Genomic DNA, 19,965 nt, shown 5'->3' on the forward strand with positions numbered 1-19,965 from the left:
TTGCCCTGATTAATGCCTTTCAGGCAGGGTGTTCTTACCTGATTCACTCTTTCCTACGCATATATTGTAGGTGTTGCCTTCATTGTCTGATGCAGTCTTTAAGTCCAGGCTGTGCAACGTTTCATCATCCATGCTATCTCGGATCATCCTGCACTTTACCCCCGCAATGCAGGGGCCGCATTGGCCGAAATCCTTCCTATCACCAGCCAGCTTCTTGATTTCATCTTCCTGAGGGAGAAACGGGCAGAGAAACAGACAGTTATCATCACATCTGGCCTGAGATAGAAGCCAAATAAAGAGCCTCCTGAACTACCCAGCAGAAAAACGACTCACCAGACCATTTCTGCCCTTTTTGAATGAGATGTAAATGTTACAAACAATGAATACACACAGAGGAAGGAAGGAGACACCTTCAAAAAAGGTTGATGGTAAAGTGTCTTAGACGCTGATTATTTTATTAATAAAATATGGTCTCTGTGACTGTTTTCTTTCAGCCACGGTTTTCATCAGAGGGTCACTCCACCAATGTTACGCATAAGCAGTCGACAATTGCACTTTTTTTTAAACCTACTTGAAATAATTAGTGGACGATTACGCGCTTTATTAGCCAACTAGAAACGACAAGTGGACAACTGCGTGTTTTACCAGCCTAGCAGAAAAAAAAAAGTCACTTGAACCAAGGCCCAGATAATACTGCGTCTCAAATGAAACTTGAGCTTCGCTTCCACAAGCGTCTGTGTTTTACTTCTCCTGTCGGTTCAAACACCGTGCCTGGCCGAAGGGCATGTGGGCAGCACATGTTGGGGGTGGTAGCTCTGTAGCTGCAGGGCAGGCTGTGCTTCCTCCAGTGTCTCCACGAATTCCAATTAACTGGTTTGGCTGGTTTGACTGTGTCTCGTTCAACAGTGTCTGCTGACTGACTGAGTCCTGCTGACTCTGGGACACAACATACCGTATCAGCGCTGAAATAATCGGTCGATTCATCGATAAGTCGGTCGACAGGAAAAATATTAACAACTGTTTTGATAAGCGATTAATCGTTAAAGTCACAGTAAAGTGAACATCTTTGGGTTTTGTACTGTTAGTTGGACAAAACAAGACATATGATAAAATCAGATTGGGTTCTGGGAAATTTTGACTCTTTTCTTGCTATTTTAATTGAATTATTAATTGATACTGAAGATCATAGTAGTCGCAGCCCTACACTGTATACAGCATGTTCATGTTTGTACATGTTTGTTACTGACTCATTTCATTTATCAATACAGATCATTGTTTGACCATCCTGTTCTCATAAAACGACGCAAGGATGTATTTAATAAATCGTCATCCTCAATTCATGCATTTTTCTTTCGGTCATACCACAGACAAGACACACCATGATACCGCAGTTAAAGTGTCGGTCAAATTGTAGGCAGTGGCGTAAAAATCAGTTGAAGTGCTGACGTGCAAAAACTGAAAGAGGGTTGAAGTGTCAGTTGCAGAAATTTTCAGTTGAAGTGTAGCAGTGAAAGCAGCTGAAACCTGGTTTTGGTTCAGACCAGGTTTAGGTTAGTGTTAGGAGTTAGCAAATTTATTATATGTCAGTCATCCAAAGGGTCAAAGGTTGAAAACAAACAAACCCTGCAGGTGTGTACACCTTTTTGTTTAAACTCACTGAGACCTTCTCTAGTATAAACACCGACCTAGTCAGGACCAGTAGTCCTCATGGGGACCGAAGCAGGGTCCTACTGAAGCAAATTGTAATTTCTGAGGTCCTGGTTAAGGTTTGGGTTCGGGTGAGGCTGTGAATGGAAGTCAATGCAATGTCCTAAGAAAGATAGCTGCGAAAACTTGTGTGTGTGTGCGCGCGCGCGCGCGTTTGCGTGTGTGTGCCTGCCTCACACATGCCTTTATATGCGTGCATTGCATAATGACAGCACCGTGTCTGAGCCTCTCCACCCTCACCTCCGAGTGTGAGAGAGAGAATTGAGAAGTGATCGTCTCTACTTCCTGTATTTGCCTCTTTTCAACATCGTGTCCTTATAAGGTAGTTAAAGCGACACTTAGCCTGCAGCACCAAAAACCACAGAAACGCCAGGAAACGATGTGCAACTGCTGCTGCTCAACAAAACCTCAAAGAAAAAAAATGTATCCATCACTTCAAACACAACGGTTACAGTCCTGCTGCACAGACCTGAGCTCCAGAAATCACCTCGGAAAAGTAGAAAAATGAATAAAAGTCGTAGGAAAACGTGTGTTTTTGTAACCAGAATTCATAGCTGTTATCCCAGCACAAGAGGTATCCATCCCAGCGAGGCATCTTCTCTCATACTGAAGGTTTAACACTCAAACCAAAAAAATGTGAGATGGTTGGGTTTGTTCTGGAGCGAATCTGTATCTAAAGTACCGCAACTCTCAATTCGGAGCTCCCGCATCACCTCAGCACATTAGAAAAATGAAATATGGGCTTTTTGTTCGCATCTCCTTTATCACAATGCAAAGCGTGTCCCTCCCAGCAGGTTCCCTTGCTCTCATATCGAAGCCTGTTTTAACTGAAGTCAAAAAATCCGCTGAGAAGTTTCAACTTGTTTCCCCTCGTGTCTAAAAGTGAGAGTCAGACCCTAAATTTGAGAAGAAAAAATCCTGGCGGGATGCCACAACAAAGTTCATTTTAACCAGCAGAAAAACCCAATAAGCCATTTTCTAAAGTGGGTGGAAAATCAGCTCACTTTAGGGGGGATTTAGAAGAAAAAAAAAGCCAGTGCTGTTCAGCTGAAAAGCGTGTCCCCAAAATGAAAAATGAGAAAATCAAATACAAGTTGTTTTAAGCGTAACGACGATACAGTTTTAAATGTGTAAATCGGTTTTTCGGGAGCAAGAGGTAATCCCTCAACTGAACAATCACATGCACCGGACCCACGATTTTTGAAGGAGGAAGTGGAAGTGTCTCACTCTGCTGACTGGATCTTTGAAGAAAAGTTCTTCCTGGGGACTGACTTTTGCATGCGATGTAAAACCTGAGCGCTGACAAATATACCACAGGCAGCAAATATGCGAAGGTTGAGGGTGATTTCTTTGTATTTCTGAGTCTGGAAAGTAAAGTTTTTGAGGAGTTTGTCTTGCTGGAAAGTCTGGTGTGTGTGTGTGTGTGTATTTACTGTGATGCTGGCTAGTCCCTCCGAGCTGGCCCACACACCCTCTTTCCCAGGTAGTATCCCGCAGAGTGCTGCCTCCTCGACGGCGACAATCCCTTTTTCGTCAGGCATCTTCAGGGAATCGACGTATGCGTTCCACGACATCCTGATCAATAACCAACACACACACACACAGATCAGTAACACATATACACGCCCACTCGCTGCCCGACAACCACTAAATGTGTCTGAATCAGCGTCAGATGAATCCAGGAAAGAGCCTGATTAATCACCCAATCGATACTCGATAATTCAGAGAGATCGTCTCTCTCTCAGTGTGTGTGCGTAGGACAACATCCGCTTACCTGTGTAGGTAGAGTCTCAGAGTCTCAGGTGTAAGGAAGGAGGGGAAGAGAGCGGTCTAATGCAGAAAGAAGGAAGAGAGTCGTCTTTTATACGTCCGACCACTCCCAGCCTGCAGGCAGCTTCCTGCCTCTCTCACTGTCACCCAGTGTCTCTCTCTCTCTCTCTGTCTCACCTGGGAAGTAAAAAAACAAGGAAGTGTGTGCAGTAAACTCGAATGTGAAGTGATGTAGATGTAGTTCAGCACACACACACACACACAAATGTTTGTGCTTCTACCCTTGTTAGGACTGATTAGGCATTAAAATCAAGTGAAGCAGCGGGGAGGCTAAATGTGCTTTCTTTACGCAGAGATCCACGTTCTAGGTCTGTGGTCAAGCGAAGGAATCGTGGCTGCTCTTCCATCGGTCGATCGGTCGCAGGGAGAAACAACCTGCGCGTTACCTGTAGATGAACTCGGCCGCCACCGAGCCCCGAGTGCGCTCTCCCCGGCGGCCGATTTAACCCGATTGTCTTCTACTGAAACGACGACGACAGACGCAGAGCCGAGCGGCGTCCACCTGCCCGTGTTGGTGGGATTTCCGAAAGTCGAACTATTTCACCCAGTGATCCGAGAACAAGAGCCACTGGGGGATATTCACTCAAAGCCTCAAGCGTCAAACGGGAACTGTGACGGAGCCTCCTAACGCAGACGAAGCAGACGACCGTTTTAAGATGGTCTGCCATGTTGGTTGTTGAGCTCTGATGGGGAAACTGCTGGTGGCAAAGTTTACACTCGACGTCTCGATCATCTGCTTCGACAAAATGCAGACAAACTGACAACTTATATGACATCGTGTCAGGTAGTTTGGCGCCGAGGAAACGTTCGGGAACCGTTAACCAAGTTAGAGCCGGCGGCCCGACATTGTAAACCACTTCCGCATGTGGAGAAACACAATCGCTGAGCGTCGTCGCTGAGCTGCGATTGGATGATGGCTGCTCGGGGGAGGGGCTTAACGAAGAGTCGGTTGGGTCGGCGGGTCGGCGGGTCACCTAACCTCCTAACCTCAGAAATAAATCCAGTGTGGACGGGGCTGAACGACCGAGGAGCCCGTCGGGGTTTGTCTACGTGCGGCCTGCAAACGGGCAGGTACAGGAGAGAGCACGAGTTGAGACCGACTGTAGGACCGCGAGCAGGAAGCTGCTTGGTTTCCACACACAAACCACTTCCGCCTGAGCACCGAGACAACGGGCACCGGGGTAGAGACGCGTGAAATGGCCCCCGGCACCCCAGACTAACGAAGTCCGAGCCGTTTGGCGTCTTCTTCGTGCTCCGTAGCTTCTCTCTGTCGTTATTCCGGTTCTTGTGGTCGATTTGCACATCTTTGTAGTTGTTTTGTCTCTGAGCAGCGAGGCCCGCTCAGTCATCCACCCGTGGGTGCGCTGTGCCTGCAATGCATTCTGGGGCTTGCAGTTCAGCACTGATAAGCATCAAAATGGCAGCTCTTAAAATGACAATAATTAAAATCCGTATCGTTGAAGGGTAAAGTTAACGGCCAATTCATTCAGGTGTGTTTTTATGAAGATGCTCTTGTCTGATGGATGAGTCTTATTTCTGTTCTGCTGCTACATGCTGCATTCCCCAGTGCGCGCGCACATACATACAAACACACACGCACACACACACAGGCACACACACACACACACACACACGCACTGAAATACCTCAGCTAGTTTAGACCTGCAGATGTCAGGACTGAGATAGAGTCGGAGCAACATGTTAAAACTTGGTTGCCCCAACTCGCTGCTGCACGATTCACGGAGGTGAGAGTAGAAACACTTCACCGTGCCGCCACACCGTGTACTCCGTGTACTCCTACTGCGAACACGTCCAGCATGAATGAATGGATAAGTGTTCGTGAGCGACTCAGGTGGCTGCTTTCATTCATTCATCATGTGTTCAGCCTTTAAAGGTTATGAATCCCAAGTGTCAGTGTTCACAGCAGCAGGAGCAGACTGATCCTTCAAGATGTCAGGGCAGAAAGAGAGACGTACTCAGGAGTTCAAATACTAGCACGCATACAAATGGTAAATGCAGTAGCAGTAGCAGTAGTAGTAGTACTGCTACTGCTACCGCTACTGCTACTATTACTGCTACTGCTACTGCTACTGCTACTGCGACTACTACTGCTACTGCTACTGCTACTGCTCCTGCTCCTGCTACCGCTACTACTACTGCTACCACTACTGCTACTGCTACTGCTCCTGCTACCGCTACTACTACTACTACTACTGCTACTGCTACCTCTACTACTATTAGCTACTACTGCTACATGACTACTACTGCTACTGCTCCTGCTACCGCTACTACTACTACTGCTACTGCTACCGCTACTATTACTGCTACTACTACTGCTACTGCTACTGCGACTACTACTGCTACTGTTACTGCTACCGCTACTACTACTACTACTACTGCTACTGCTACCGCTACTATTACTGCTACTGCTACTGCTACTGCGACTACTACTACTACTGCTACTGCTACTGCTACCGCTACTATTACTGCTACTGCTACTGCTACTGCTACCGCTACTACTACTGCTACTGCTACCACTACCGCTACTACTACTGCTACTATTACTGCTACTACTACTGCTACTGCTACTACTGATACTACAACTGCTACTACTGCTACTACTGTTAACAGAATCACGACTACTATTCCTATTACTGCAGTTCATCACTAAGAGGCTGCAGTAGTACCATTATGGCAGCAGCACTACAGTAGTAGTACAAATGTTCTACAAGCAGCAGCAGTAATTGTAGTATTAGACACAGCAGTAAAATGTACCACTATAATACTACTGCAATTAGCTGCTGTTAAGATTACTTCTACTTCCACTACTACTATTGCTGCGGGACAGCTACAATTTGACCTGCTGGTGGACAGTATGCAGAAAATACTCATGTACAAATACATCAAAGTACAGTTTGTGACCTGCATTCATGTGCTTTATTGATACAGCAGCTTGTTGATAGTGGAATATTACTACCCAGTGTACTACAATAACAGACAAAAACACACTGTTGAATATAAAAGAGTATAGATAAAATGAGATGCCCCCCCCCCAAAGTCATGTGCAGTTATATTTAGCCTGCAGTAAAGGCTACAGGGGACACACCGTGTGTGTGTGTGTGTGTGTGTGTGTGTGTGTGTGTGTGTATGAGAGAGAGTGTGTGAGTGAAATACAGTTAAAGGTGAGTGTAAAGGGTAAGGTGTCTTGTGTGTGTGTGTGTCTGTGCATATGTGCATGTGTGTGTGTGTGTTGGGGTTACTGCCCTTTGCAGTGAATGCTGAGCCGGTCTCACATTTCCCCTTTAGATGAACTTTGACCTTCTCTATGTGAGTTAGGGACCGTCACACTAGTTCACACCAGTTTTATTCAGGCCACTGACATAAGTACAATGTGACACACATATATATAATTATTATATAATATTATAATACGATTTGTTTGGTGTTCAGTAGTGAATCTGTACACACTGTTTCTTATTAATAAAAAAATCAAATTTTCTTTACATTAATTTGGATGTGGACAAGCTGGAGGAATTTAGTCAAAACAGATCTGTGGTGTGTTTGATTTAAATCACCAGCCACAATAAAAACTCCAACCTGTTGTGTTGTCATTTGACTGCTGATGAACTCATACAACTCCTCTAGGGCATTTTTTGAATTTGCATCATTTGCTACATCTTTTGCTCAGATATTCATTGTGACAGTAATACTCCACAATGGGATTAGAGTAACTTTGTCTTGGTTGACCATTTTTCCACTATGGCAACCACATTTTATTTAAAGAAGCGGACCTGTGCCATAAAAACTATGATAATAAATACATTTAAAAAAAGGTTGAGATTGAAAGTTTATTCTACAGACTTCTTGAAACCTGAATTTTGAGGAAGCAAACACCGAAAAATTAAATACTATTTATGGAAATCGATTTGTAAATAGCATGATACAAAATGGACATTTTGAAGAAACCTGTCCAGCTGTCTGTGTTCCGTCCGAAATGTTGGAGGTCAAAGTTGAGGGGTTTAACCCTTCTACTGCTGCTAATGCTAACACTGCTAACACTGCTGGAACTTTTGCTTCAATTACTATTACTTCTGCTACTAATCTTGCAAACAAAGTGGTATTGTTGATACTGCTACAACTCCTGCTATTATGCTTATTATGCTAATACTGTTAGAACTATTGTTAATAATACTGCTAATATGCTGATAATGCTAACACCACTAATACTGATTGTGCAAATACTGCTACAATCCAAACTGGTGCAGCTATTGTTAACACAATAAAAATATAAAATAGATATTTATATATAGTCTAATTATGTAAATAATCTCTTCCACTAACAACAGCTACAAAGAGACAAGATGACCCCCCAAAAATGCATAGAGACTAAAAAGTCCTCTTCCACGGATGTTCCTTTTGTGTTCTTTTAACATTTTTTGGTTCACCGTGTTTTTTCCAGTTTGTGCTCTTTTCTTCTCCTGAACTAAATAATGATGTCCGTGCCTTTATTTTAGAATCAGAGTAGTGCCTGTGTCAGCTCTCTGTGCTGCAGGTTTTTCGGTTTCCTGCAGTCCTGTCCCCTGTAGACACTCCCTGCCTCTCCACCCAGCCTCCTCCCCCCATCAGGGAGCGTCTATAAAAACCCTGCAGCCTGACAGACGGACACTTTCCACGTCAGTCGGACAGTCAGACGGACAGACAGACGGCCAAAGACGACACCCCCTTTCTTCTCTAACAACACAACCCAGGTAGGCTGTAACAGCACCGAGCTCTCAGCTCTGGTTGGTCACTTTTTGAACCGACTGCTGAGGTTTTTTGTTTTCTTTTTTTTTTTTTTTGTCACTGAGGGGAGTGTATCAAACTGTTTCCTGTTTGTTTCCAGGTTCTCATTCTGTTGCAAAAGTGTCTCTAGTGTCTCTGGTAACATGCCAAACCTGGTCCACTTCCAGCGTTTCTTTTAAAAGTCTAGTTTAGTTTGCAGGAGTTTTCAGAGGAACTCTGGCACGCTGGGTGTCGTGTTAAATCTGATATTTGCAGACGCTCATTTTTCCCCAAATCTCGTCGTGTTTCTGATCCTTCATCTGAAGCAAAAGACAAAAAACCTTCAGGGCTTTGACATTCAGCAGCCTCAAGGTCGAAGCGCTGAAGAGCAGAGCTGAACGGCTAAAATCTGACAAACAGCAAAGGCACAAAGTCCAGACAGATAGACAGACAGATGGAGCCACAGACAGACTTGTACTGTGAACTATATAAGGTATATCTGTATCTTTGGTGACACAAACCATCTCCTAAACTGACATCACAACCTGTCTACATTATATTATTATGTTTGAACACAAGGCCAGTTTATTTGTGTAGAACCTTTCATCAACGAGGCAATTCATAGTGCTTCACATAAGACATGGAAAGCATTAAGAAAATAAACATGAGGCATAAATAGGATTTAAAAGAGTAGAATAAACCAGATTTAAAAGAACTGAGAGTCGGAGACCTGCAGTTTTCTACGGCATAAAAACTGATAGCTGCTTCTCCAGGTTTAGTCTGGACTCTATGGACAGTAAGCAGACCTGGTGGTTTCAGGTGGTGCAGGTAGACCTGTCCCAGACCACCTGAGAGGCCTGGGTGGTTCATAAGGGAGAAACGGTTCAGTCATTGTTTAATGAGCTAAAAGGTCTAAGCTAAATAAGCTAAAATAGATTACACAGTGAAACTAAATTCATTACATCAAAAATATGTTGTATCTCTCTGTAGGACTTTATAATCCAGCCTAGGATTTACCTCGTGGTTTCACCGTATGGATCCGGTCCCAGTGACTGGATCCTGCTGGTTCTTAAATGTAGGTACAGTGGAAGAAAAGAAGACCGTGGGGAACAAGGGAGCAACGACTGGATACTTTAGAGGACAGGAGAAATCCATTTTCGTAAATGCTGAGTACCTAAAGGCACAGTACTGGAAACTGATCTGAAGTTTGTAGGGAAAAGGATGTTAACAACCACCACACATTTCTTTTACAGTGGCAGTAGTATTATTAGTTGTAGTTTATAAACCACAACAGATCAGCCACAACAGTAAAACCAGTAAAACCAGTCACTGGTTTCACTGTTGTGGCTGATCGGTTTATGCTGTTTTGTATATTTAGTTTGTCCAGTTGTTGTTTCCTGTGTGTTTGTACATTAAAGTCTTTGTAAAGGCCACATGTGGTTTCAGTTGTTCAGTAACCACGCAGCTGTTGTTCCACTGCCAAGTTTGACCTATCAAAGCACACACACACACAGAGTATGACATAACACACAGCAGCGGACATGAAGCACATGAATCTGTTCAGCTGTCTGCTCTGCGCTAAGACTTGCACATCGAAGTTGAGCGGTTACAGTCACAGCTAAACTACTGAGACGGTCACTAGTTTAGCTGTGACTGCTACTGCTGATACCACTACTTGTGTTTACCCACCATAGCAACTGGTAAAACCGCTGAAACCATTACAGCTGAAGTCTGATACTTTTCCTACTTCCACTTATTCTGCTACTACCTAAGCTGGTACTGCTTGTTCCGCTGCTGCCACTACTGTTCATACAGTAATAATGCTAAAACGGCTACGGCTACTGTCAGTACTGCAAAATATACCGTCTCAATTTTAAACACACAACCAATATTAGTAAGACACCAGTACTACTGATACTGTTACAACACTGTCAGAAGCGGTAGCGATAGCTTTAGTTGTACCAGAGGAGCCCATGAGCTACAACAGGTGTTTATCTAAAGCTACAGTCGATGTTTCATATATGGGTGATTAATATCAGCCACGGTGGTTGGTAATAACTGGACCATTCTCCAGCCAAGTTCTCTATTGTTCTGTGGGATTTCGGATGGGACGGCATGTTTGGTGTGAACAGGTTTACATCCACGACGAGATCAGCAGAATCTGAGATCAGAGCTACTCATACTTCACTATTTCGATTTTACGCCACTTTATACTTCCACTCCGAGCTTTGGACTGTCGCTCGGACAAGACAAAGGTGTCCCTTTGGGCTCTAGGTAACTGTGACGGAATTTCTCGCTATTTTCTGAATTTTTGCGAACAAAATATTTTTACAAAACATTCGAGAAAATCATCGGCAGATTAATTAATAATAAAAATAATCATTGGTTGCAGTCGTAGACAGAACAGTTCAAATCAGCTCCAAACATCCAGCTGCAACATTGAAACGCTGTTGAAACATTAAGGCATCAGCATTAAAATATCTAATCATACAATATAAAACAGCACATGGGATATTTTCCTACACAATGAGTAGTTTTACTTTTCATTATTTAAGTACATTTTTTCTGATTATACTTCTATACTTTTCAATGCAGGATTTTTACAGTGTGGTGTGAGAACTTGTACCTAACGAAAGCATCTGGATACTCCCTCCATCACTGAGGTCATGTGGTTCAGGAACAGCAGACCTGTAGTTATCAGAGTCTGGAGAGGCTGATATCAGTTCACGGTCACAAATACTTCTTCAAATGTCAAGAACATTAATATAAGTGTGTGTGTGTGTGTGTGTGTGTACTGTAACTCTATAGCAGACATGAGGAAGTCATGACCTGTGTAGAAAGGTCAGGGAAAAGGTCAAAGGGTTTTACACACCAGCCTTACTGTATTAATAACTCTCTCTGGAGGACACAGAGGAAGAGAAGGGAAGCTTTGACGCCCCCCTCCTCTAGCACCAGAATGGTCTCTCCCTCTCTCCTGTTGGTCCCATTTGCCGTCCGGCATGATAGATGCTCTGTGATTGGCTGTGTGGGAGGGGGTGGGCGGGGTCTGATAGTGGGCAGAGCCTGCTGCCTGCTGTCATGGAGGCATCATGGCGTTACACAGGATCTCTGCAGCAGGTCTGACACACACACACACACACACACACCAACACACACTTATTCACACACACCACACACACACACACACACACACACACACACACACACACAGTGAGTCTAGAGCTTAACCTCTGGTTCATAACGAGAGTTGTTTCTTATTTTCAAGGTCACTGGTAAATGAACTGTCATAATTCAAATTAAAAGAACCTTTATTGGCAGGAACCTGGACAAGACCTAGAAACATTTTCACCACAGGAACAGAAACAGATCAATATTTAGTAGAACAATGATTGACCTCCAGCTTAGGACAGGGTTCTGATCCATCCTAATAATCCTGAAACAGGGTCCTGTTCTGTTCAAATGACCCCAGGACGGGTTTTTTTTCTGTTCCATAAGTCATGGAACAGGGTCCTGTCCCTGTGAAATAATCCTTAGACCAGTTTTCTTTCCCTCTCTCCTAATCCAGGGGACAGGGTCCTGTACTCCTACAAAAACAAGTCTTTTATTGTGACAGTATTGTCCACACATTGACGCAGACATTTCAAACAGCTTACCTCTTTCTGTTTTCTGTCTCCCTCCCGTCCCTCAGTCAGGATGTCTATCACTAAGATTCACGCTCGGGAGATTCTGGACTCCAGAGGAAACCCCACAGTGGAGGTGGACCTGTGGACAGCCAAGGGTGAGCACACACAGGCTTCACGGATATGCGCCTCAATAGATTCGTTTTATATTTTCAGTTTTTCCTTTGAACATAAGAAACCTCTCGTTAGTCGACTCAGACACTCAGTGTGTCCAGAACAGAGAGAGACCAGTAAGTTAACCTGGTTGGCTACTTAGAAGTGGAAACCGCCTGTCTATAAAACCCACCTTCCCTCAAGTCAGTCTCCCTGTCTGTCTCTCAGGTCTTTTCAGGGCAGCCGTTCCCAGCGGTGCGTCAACCGGAGTCCATGAGGCCCTGGAGCTCCGTGACGGAGACAAGAGCCGCTACCTGGGCAAAGGTACGAGCACGGCGCTGACACTACAGGCTGAGTTTTGAGATGTCCCCTGTTGCCGTGCTCCTCCTGGTAGAACCTGGAAATCTGTGACTTTCAGCAGGACATGTTATTGTTCTTGTTTGTCCCTGCAGGTACCCTGAAGGCTGTGGGGCATGTGAACAAGGACATCGCCCCCAAGCTGATTGAGAAGGTATGAGTGTCATCAATGAATGACATGGACTTTAGAGTAAAGTCGGTGTGATTCAAGACAACAGCACTTCCTCAGTGGCTCTTTAGACCTGTTTTTGAGGCCTAAACTGTCTGCCTGTCTGTCCCTCTGCCCGTCTCTCTCTCTCCGCTTTTCTCTCCAGAAATTTAGTGTTGTTGATCAGGAGAAGATCGACCATTTCATGTTGGAGTTGGACGGCACTGAGAACAAATGTAAGGACCTGTCCGTCTCTCTCCACCTCTCTCTCTCTCTCTGCGCTGCATGCTGGGAGTTGGCCGGTGGAGAGCGCGGTTTCTTCTCGTTTTTCTACCGTGTTTAGTGTGTGAATGTTTTGTAGTTTCTTGTGGTTGTTGTCAGTGTAGTTGGGGTGTGCTTGGTGGAGCCATCCCTGTCTCTGAGGCGGGTGGAGTGCAGGTTCGACCTGACCCAGCTGTCCCAGTAGAGGCGGCCTTCCGGGCTGTGGGGGACCGTGGGGGACGCGCCAACCCTCTCCTATGCCTCCAGGATGAGCAGGGGTTCGGTTGTTTTCCTGAAGGAAGAGCGTTTCGTTGCTGGGTCAATAACGAGAGGCGTCTCTCTGAGCGGCGTCTATCTGCAGGTTTCCCCGCTCGCCGTGCCCCTCACCCGGGTCGCCGTCTCCGGTGTTACCTCGGCTGTCCTGACTTAGCTGGACAGCTCAACATCAGATCCAACAGACTGCTCCACAGGCTGGTGGAGGAGGTCTTTGCTTCCCCGCCAGAGGTTCCCAGAGCATTTGCTGAAGACCTACTCTATCTGACCTATGGGGTGATGTGGGTCTTTGCTGCCCTGGTTGTCTCTCCTGCTGTTGGACAGTTGGAGACTTTGAGACTCGGGGTAAAAAAGCAGCCTATTGTATCAGCATGAAGGTTGCAAACTTGCGCTCTCGGGCAGGGGTGAAGGTGACAAGGTGGACAGAGGTTTTTGGCGTGGGATGATCCCCGAGGGGCTGTCGGCGGTCCCTGTACAAAGCCGTCGTTGACAAACGGACAGACAACCTCCAGGTATCTGGTGCACCTCAATCCCGGCACAGGGGACAGTTGTCCTTTTTTCGCGCAGACAGAAATGATACGCCATCTGTTTATTCTGTGTTCCTGCAGTCATGGTTTCACGGCTCCGGAGAACGTTTTTCTTTTTGTCTTTTTATCTACGGTCCACACTACTCTGCAAAGAGAAAGGTCTGTGCACACACTAAAGCATTTCATTTCAGGACCGGCCAAAATTAGGTATTTGGAAAACTAGGGAAAACTGTGTGAGGGGTCAGGGGATGCGGTTCTGATGCTGACTGGGTTTCTGGCAGCTCGGCTCAGGCTGGAATTTGAGTTTTACTGACTGACAAAAAAGAGAAGTTTTCGTGAACATGCCGTGTTCAGTCAGAGAGAACGTTTTGAAGTTCTTTTTTTTATGACTTTTGATTTTGTCTTGAGATTTTATGATCGAAGCAAAACTGTTGTAAACAAAATTAACTAGAAATAAAGCTCTGTTGTAAATTCAAAAATCCAGTCTCTCTCTGTCCCTGTCTGACCCACCCGTCTCTCCACAGCTAAGTTCGGTGCTAACGCCATCCTGGGCGTGTCGCTGGCCGTCTGCAAGGCCGGAGCGGCGGAGAAGGGAGTTCCTCTCTACCGCCACATCGCTGACCTCGCCGGACACAAAGACGTCATACTTCCTGTTCCTGTGAGTGGGGGTGGCTTTGAATGAATATTTATGAATTAAGCAACTTCTATTTCAACATTGATTATCAATAAGCTAGTTCTGATGAATCTGCGTCAGTGGCTCATAAGTGATGTTGCCAACAAAAAGTTAAAACCAGTCTTTCTCTAGCTGGCTGGTGAGACGTGTTAGTTGTAGAGGACAACTAACATGGCCGGGTAATAAAACCATATCAATTCAAGGTGTTTTATAAACGTTCTCCTTTCCACTGCAGGCCTTCAACGTCATCAACGGAGGAAGCCACGCCGGAAACAAGCTGGCCATGCAGGAGTTCATGATTCTGCCAGTTGGAGCCACCAGCTTCCACGAGGCCATGAGGATTGGAGCTGAGGTGCTACACACTTAGCTTTAGCACTTTATCAGTAGCTATATTGTTGATATTCAAAAGAAAAACTTGTCTGTATTTTTCCAGTGTTTGGTTGATTCTGTTCTGCTGCGTTCTTTCCGCTGTATACAGTAGAGTGAATTTCTAGCTGTTTGTGTTCAGGTTTACCACAACCTGAAGAATGTGATCAAGGCAAAGTACGGTAAAGACGCCACCAACGTGGGAGACGAGGGAGGCTTCGCCCCCAACATCCTGGAGAACAATGAGGGTGAGACATCCACCTGTCTGTCAATCCGACTGATCTTTTTGTCGACACGTCAGGGGTGTGTCCTATCATACCATTTGTGAAAATACCAGTTTAAATCTTGCTCTGATAGTATCTTGTCATGATATTAATGATATGGCACCATGCTGAAGAATTGAAATCATGATTACGTAAATAATGTAACTTTTTAGGCAAAAATGGCAGAAAATCTCCAGTTACGGCCTCTCAGAAGTGAATATTGTATTCACTGCTTTCATATTACAGTTGAACTGTCATCTAATAATATTTAGGTCATAGCTCTTGTCACAAATATGGTTGCGGATATTGAGAGCTGAACAGATGATGCCTGAGCTCCTCCTGTCACAAGATGTATAAACTTGTCATAAAAGCCTCATCAGGTTTGAGCGGGGCTTCATGACTAAAAGGCCACTTCGGGTGTTTTGGGTGTAAGTAATGGACGCGGAGGACTCACCTCCGCCGCGTCCATTACTTCCTTAAATCAGAACGATCCATCTTAACCGATCGCCGACACAGGTTTCCAACACTTGCATCGCTCTCCCTGCAGCTCTGGAGCTGCTGAAGACCGCCATCGAGAAGGCCGGCTACCCCGACAAGATCATCATCGGCATGGACGTGGCAGCCTCCGAGTTCTTCCGCAACGGGAAGTACGACCTGGACTTCAAGTCCCCCGATGACCCATCCAGACACATCAGCGGAGAGAAGCTGGGAGATCTGTACCGCGACTTCATCAAGCACTACCCCGGTAAAAACACACGCATGATATTTCATTTCTTTAAAAGATTCTTGTTGTTTAGTTTCTAGTAGAATCATTTCCAGTTGATACTGATCGGCAGAATTTCTAGACGACTTTATAATCATCAAAAAAACGTATTGATCCTCACGTAATAACTGAGTTATAGATGTAATGGGAATGAAGGGAGACTAAAACACTTCAATGCATTGTAGTACATAACTTAAAAGCCGTGCCTGTCCTCATAGTAGGGTTATTGGCAGCTGATCAGTGTGGAATATTGAATATTTTGACATTTTAACGGCGTTTGTACCATATATAGGTGCTGAGTTATAGATAATAGGGCCCTTTAGGCCCTTAAGACATAATAATGAGGTTATTCAAAGTTGATCATAGTCTCATACTGAACAACTTGAAATATGAATAGAGTTTGTTACGAATACCAATGCTGAGTCATAAATACAATGGGAGTGAATAGGCCTGCATTGTAATGAGACTTTGCACCGTTGAGAGTGGTGCAGTACTGATTGTTTTGAATATTAATGACTCAAGATATCCACAGGAAAAGTCATAACATCCATCTACAAATGGTTAAACACATAACAACATAATCAGTTGTCTCGGCAGCGTTAAAACTGGAGGAGATGTGTAACATTTGTGTCCAAATAACTGTGTTTTTCAAGAGTAATTCTTTAAAATTCGCATACATATCAACATATGAATGGTGTATGTATAGCACAAATGACTTTCGAGTTACAAGTGAGCAAAAGAAAAGCAGAGAAGAAGAGGAATTCAAGACGGCTGTCGTGAATTTGTTAAAAACGACTGAATTATGAGAATCTCCATTAATCAGCACAAGGGCACATCCCCTAAAAACCCTGATACTTTATAAAACCATTTCTTATTAACGACATGTTGGGATTTCATGGAAAAGCAAAGATATTTAAAGGATAAAATAACATCTGGAGACTCCCAGGCATTTGAAAAATGGCAGTTTTCCAGTGGAAGTTCTGCATTGGATTTTTTTTAACTAATTACAAGAGAAGCTCTGTAGCAGCTGTGAACCTGCAGGGGTCAGTACGACTTGTTCTGCACTAAATGAATTCACTCTTTAATTGCTGTTTTTCACTTTGTCTGCTCGTCTTTCTCCAGTCCAGTCCATTGAGGATCCATTTGACCAGGATGACTGGGAGCATTGGGCCAAGTTCACCTCCTCTGTGGACATCCAGGTGAGACAGACAGACAGGTATGCACACAGAGAGACAGTCAGAGACGAGGTCAGCAGGGATGTGACGAAGCTCAACCGTCATGTGATTAAGTCTTCACTGAACGAATCCGCACCTGTGTGTGACTGCAGGGGAGAAAGTTCCCCAAAATGGCTGCACGACCATTAAAGCCACTCACCTGGGTGCTTTTTTTGACCAATCAGATCGTAGGAGACGACCTGACGGTGACTAATCCCAAGAGGATCCAGCAGGCGGTGGACAAGAAGGCCTGCAACTGTCTGCTGCTCAAAGTCAACCAGATCGGCTCGGTGACCGAGTCCATCCAGGCGTAAGACACCTGTCTGTCTGTCTGTCTTTTTATTTGTCTGTTTGAGCCCAAAGTCAAAGATAAAATTCAATTTACATTTTTTCTCCTGTCTCCCTCCCTCTCTCCCTGTCTGTCTCCTCCCGCCCTCCTGTCTCCCTCCCTCTCTCCCTGTCTGTCTCCTCCCGCCCCTCCTGTCTCCCTCCCTCTCTCCCTGTCTGTCTCCCTCCCTCTCTCCCTGTCTGTCTCCTCCCGCCCTCCTGTCTCCCTCCCTCTCTCCCTGTCTGTCTCCTCCCGCCCCTCCTGTCTCCCTCCCTCTCTCCCTGTCTGTCTCCCTCCCTCTCTCCCTGTCTGTCTCCTCCCGCCCTCCTGTCTCCCTCCCTCTCTCCCTGTCTGTCTCCCCCTCCCTCTCTCCCTGTCTGTCTCCCTCCCTCTCTCCCTGTCTGTCTCCTCCTGCCCTCCTGTCTTCCCGCCGTCCTGTCTCCCTCCCTCTCTCCCTGTCTCTCTCCTCCCGCCCCTCCTGTCTCCCTCCCTCTCTCCCTGTCTGTCTCCTCCCGCCCTTCTGTCTCCTTCCCTCTCTCCCTGTCTCTCTCCTCCCGCCCTCTCCCTGTCTCCCTCTCTCTCTCCCTGTCTGTCTCCCTCCCTCTCTCCCTGTCTGTCTCCTCCCGCCCTCCTGTCTCCCTCCCTCTCTCCCTGTCTGTCTCCTCTCTCCCTGTCTGTCTCCTTCCCTCTCTCCCTGTCTCTCTCCTCCCGCCCTCCTGTCTCCCTCCCTCTCTCCCTGTCTGTCTCCTCCCGCCCTCCTGTCTCCCTCCCTCTCTCCCTGTCTGTCTCTCAGGTGTAAGCTGGCTCAGAAGAGCGGTTGGGGTGTGATGGTCAGCCATCGCTCTGGAGAGACTGAAGACACCTTCATCTCTGACCTGGTGGTCGGACTCTGCACCGGACAGGTAGGCAGGCAGGGGGAGAGAGAGACAGGTGGACGGACAGACAGATGGATGGAGGGAGAGACAGGTGGACAGACAGACAGAGGGGTGGAGGGAGAGACAGGTGGACAGACAGACAGACAGATGGGTGGAGGGGGAGAGACAGGTGGACAGACAGACAGATGGGTGGAGGGGGAGAGACAGGTGGACAGACAGACAGAGGGGGAGAGACAGGTGGACAGACAGACAGATGGGTGGAGGGGGAGAGACAGGTGGACAGACAGACAGACAGATGGGTGGAGGGGGAGAGACAGGTGGACAGACAGACAGAGGGGTGGAGGGGGAGAGACAGGTGGACAGACAGACAGAGGGGTGGAGGGAGACAGGTGGACAGACAGACAGATGGGTGGAGGGGGAGAGACAGGTGGACAGACAGACAGACAGACAGACGGGTGGAGGGAGAGACAGGTGGACAGACAGACAGAGGGGTGGAGGGAGAGACAGGTGGACAGACAGACAGACGGGTGGAGGGAGAGACAGGTGGACAGACAGACAGACGGGTGGAGGGAGAGAGACAGGTGGACAGACAGACAGATGGGTGGAGGGGGAGAGACAGGTGGACAGACAGACAGACAGACGGGTGGAGGGAGAGAGAGACAGGTGGACAGACAGACAGACGGGTGGAGGGAGAGAGACAGGTGGACAGACAGACAGACAGGTGGAGGGAGAGACAGGTGGTCAGACAGACAGAGGGGTGGAGGGAGAGACAGGTGGACAGACAGACAGATGGGTGTAGAGAGAGAGACAGGTGGACAGACAGACAGATGGGTGTAGAGAGAGACAGGTGGACAGACAGACAGACGGGTGGAGGGAGAGAGACAGGTGGACAGACAGACAGACAGGTGGAGGGAGAGACAGGTGGACAGACAGACAGAGGGGTGGAGGGAGAGAGACAGGTGGACAGACAGACAGATGGGTGGAGAGAGAGACAGGTGGACAGACAGACAGAGACAGGTGGACAGACAGACAGAGGGGTGGAGGGAGAGACAGGTGGACAGACAGACAGACGGGTGGAGGGAGAGAGACAGGTGGACAGACAGACAGACAGGTGGAGGGAGAGACAGGTGGTCGGACAGACAGAGGGGTGGAGGGAGAGAGACAGGTGGACAGACAGACAGACGGGAAGGTAGACGATCAGGTAGAATATAACATAGATGAAACCAACACAATGCTCTCACTTAATACATCACCTGTCTCCCTCTCTCTCCCTGTATCTCTTTCCATACCTGTCTCTCTCTCGCTCTACTTGTCTCCCTCTCTCTACCTGTCTCCCTCTCTCAGATTAAGACCGGTGCTCCCTGCAGATCAGAGCGTCTGGCCAAATACAACCAGCTGATGAGGTGAGAACTTCCTGTCATTTGCAAAGTAAAAGCCTGATCATTTAGTCTACAAAGTAAAAGCCCGGTCGATTAATTTACAAAATAAAAGGACCATTGATTAGTTTACAAAGTAAAAGCACAGCTGATCATATCAGAAAATAAAAGCCTTCGTCTGATTTCACCTCTGACCTGCAGGATCGAGGAGCAGCTCGGAGACAAGGCCAAGTTTGCCGGTAAACACTTCCGCCACCCAAAGATCCACTAAAGCTCCATCCTGCCTTCCTCTCTGTCGCCGTGACAACTGACTGACAACTGATGACCCCTGAGGCCCCTCCCCCTACAGCTGGGGGTGAGAGGTCAGAGGTCACAGTGGGTTTGACCCTGCCTTCTCAGCTATAATTCCATTAATGATGTTTTCTACATAAAACACAAAGATTCAATAAAGACTTAAGAACAAAACAACC

The 19,965-nt window shown here is 46.4% G+C and overlaps 2 protein-coding genes across 3 annotated transcripts; one reads left to right on the forward strand and one right to left on the reverse strand.

Annotated features, from left to right (window-relative positions):
- Positions 1 to 9: 9 nt before the first annotated feature.
- On the reverse strand, positions 10 to 3,654 carry pfn1 (profilin 1). The gene is made up of 3 exons (XM_040140877.1): positions 3,482 to 3,654; positions 3,141 to 3,282; positions 10 to 228 (listed from the first exon to the last, which is right to left on the reverse strand). Exons 2-3 carry the CDS (start codon positions 3,279 to 3,281, stop codon positions 10 to 12), a joined length of 360 nt encoding a protein of 119 aa, XP_039996811.1. The 5' UTR covers position 3,282; positions 3,482 to 3,654.
- A 4,500-nt stretch (positions 3,655 to 8,154) lies between these two features.
- Positions 8,155 to 19,963, forward strand: eno3 (enolase 3, (beta, muscle)). 2 transcript variants are annotated; one of them, XM_040140795.1, is made up of 14 exons: positions 8,155 to 8,285; positions 11,987 to 12,076; positions 12,300 to 12,395; positions 12,524 to 12,582; positions 12,743 to 12,812; positions 14,162 to 14,295; positions 14,546 to 14,662; positions 14,819 to 14,924; positions 15,487 to 15,684; positions 16,825 to 16,901; positions 17,102 to 17,226; positions 18,038 to 18,146; positions 19,464 to 19,522; positions 19,697 to 19,963. In XM_040140795.1, the coding sequence occupies exons 2-14, from the start codon at positions 11,992 to 11,994 to the stop codon at positions 19,764 to 19,766; spliced, it is 1,305 nt and encodes a 434-aa protein (XP_039996729.1). In that variant the 5' UTR covers positions 8,155 to 8,285; positions 11,987 to 11,991; the 3' UTR covers positions 19,767 to 19,963. The 2 variants fall into 2 exon arrangements, with proteins under 2 accessions (XP_039996729.1, XP_039996728.1); XM_040140794.1 differs by lacking the exon at positions 8,155 to 8,285 and adding an exon at positions 11,394 to 11,415.
- The last annotated feature ends 2 nt before the right edge of the window (positions 19,964 to 19,965 follow it).

Source organism: Xiphias gladius, chromosome 12 (assembly GCF_016859285.1).
Source record: "Xiphias gladius isolate SHS-SW01 ecotype Sanya breed wild chromosome 12, ASM1685928v1, whole genome shotgun sequence".
Classification (NCBI taxonomy): Eukaryota; Metazoa; Chordata; class Actinopteri; order Istiophoriformes; family Xiphiidae; genus Xiphias; species Xiphias gladius.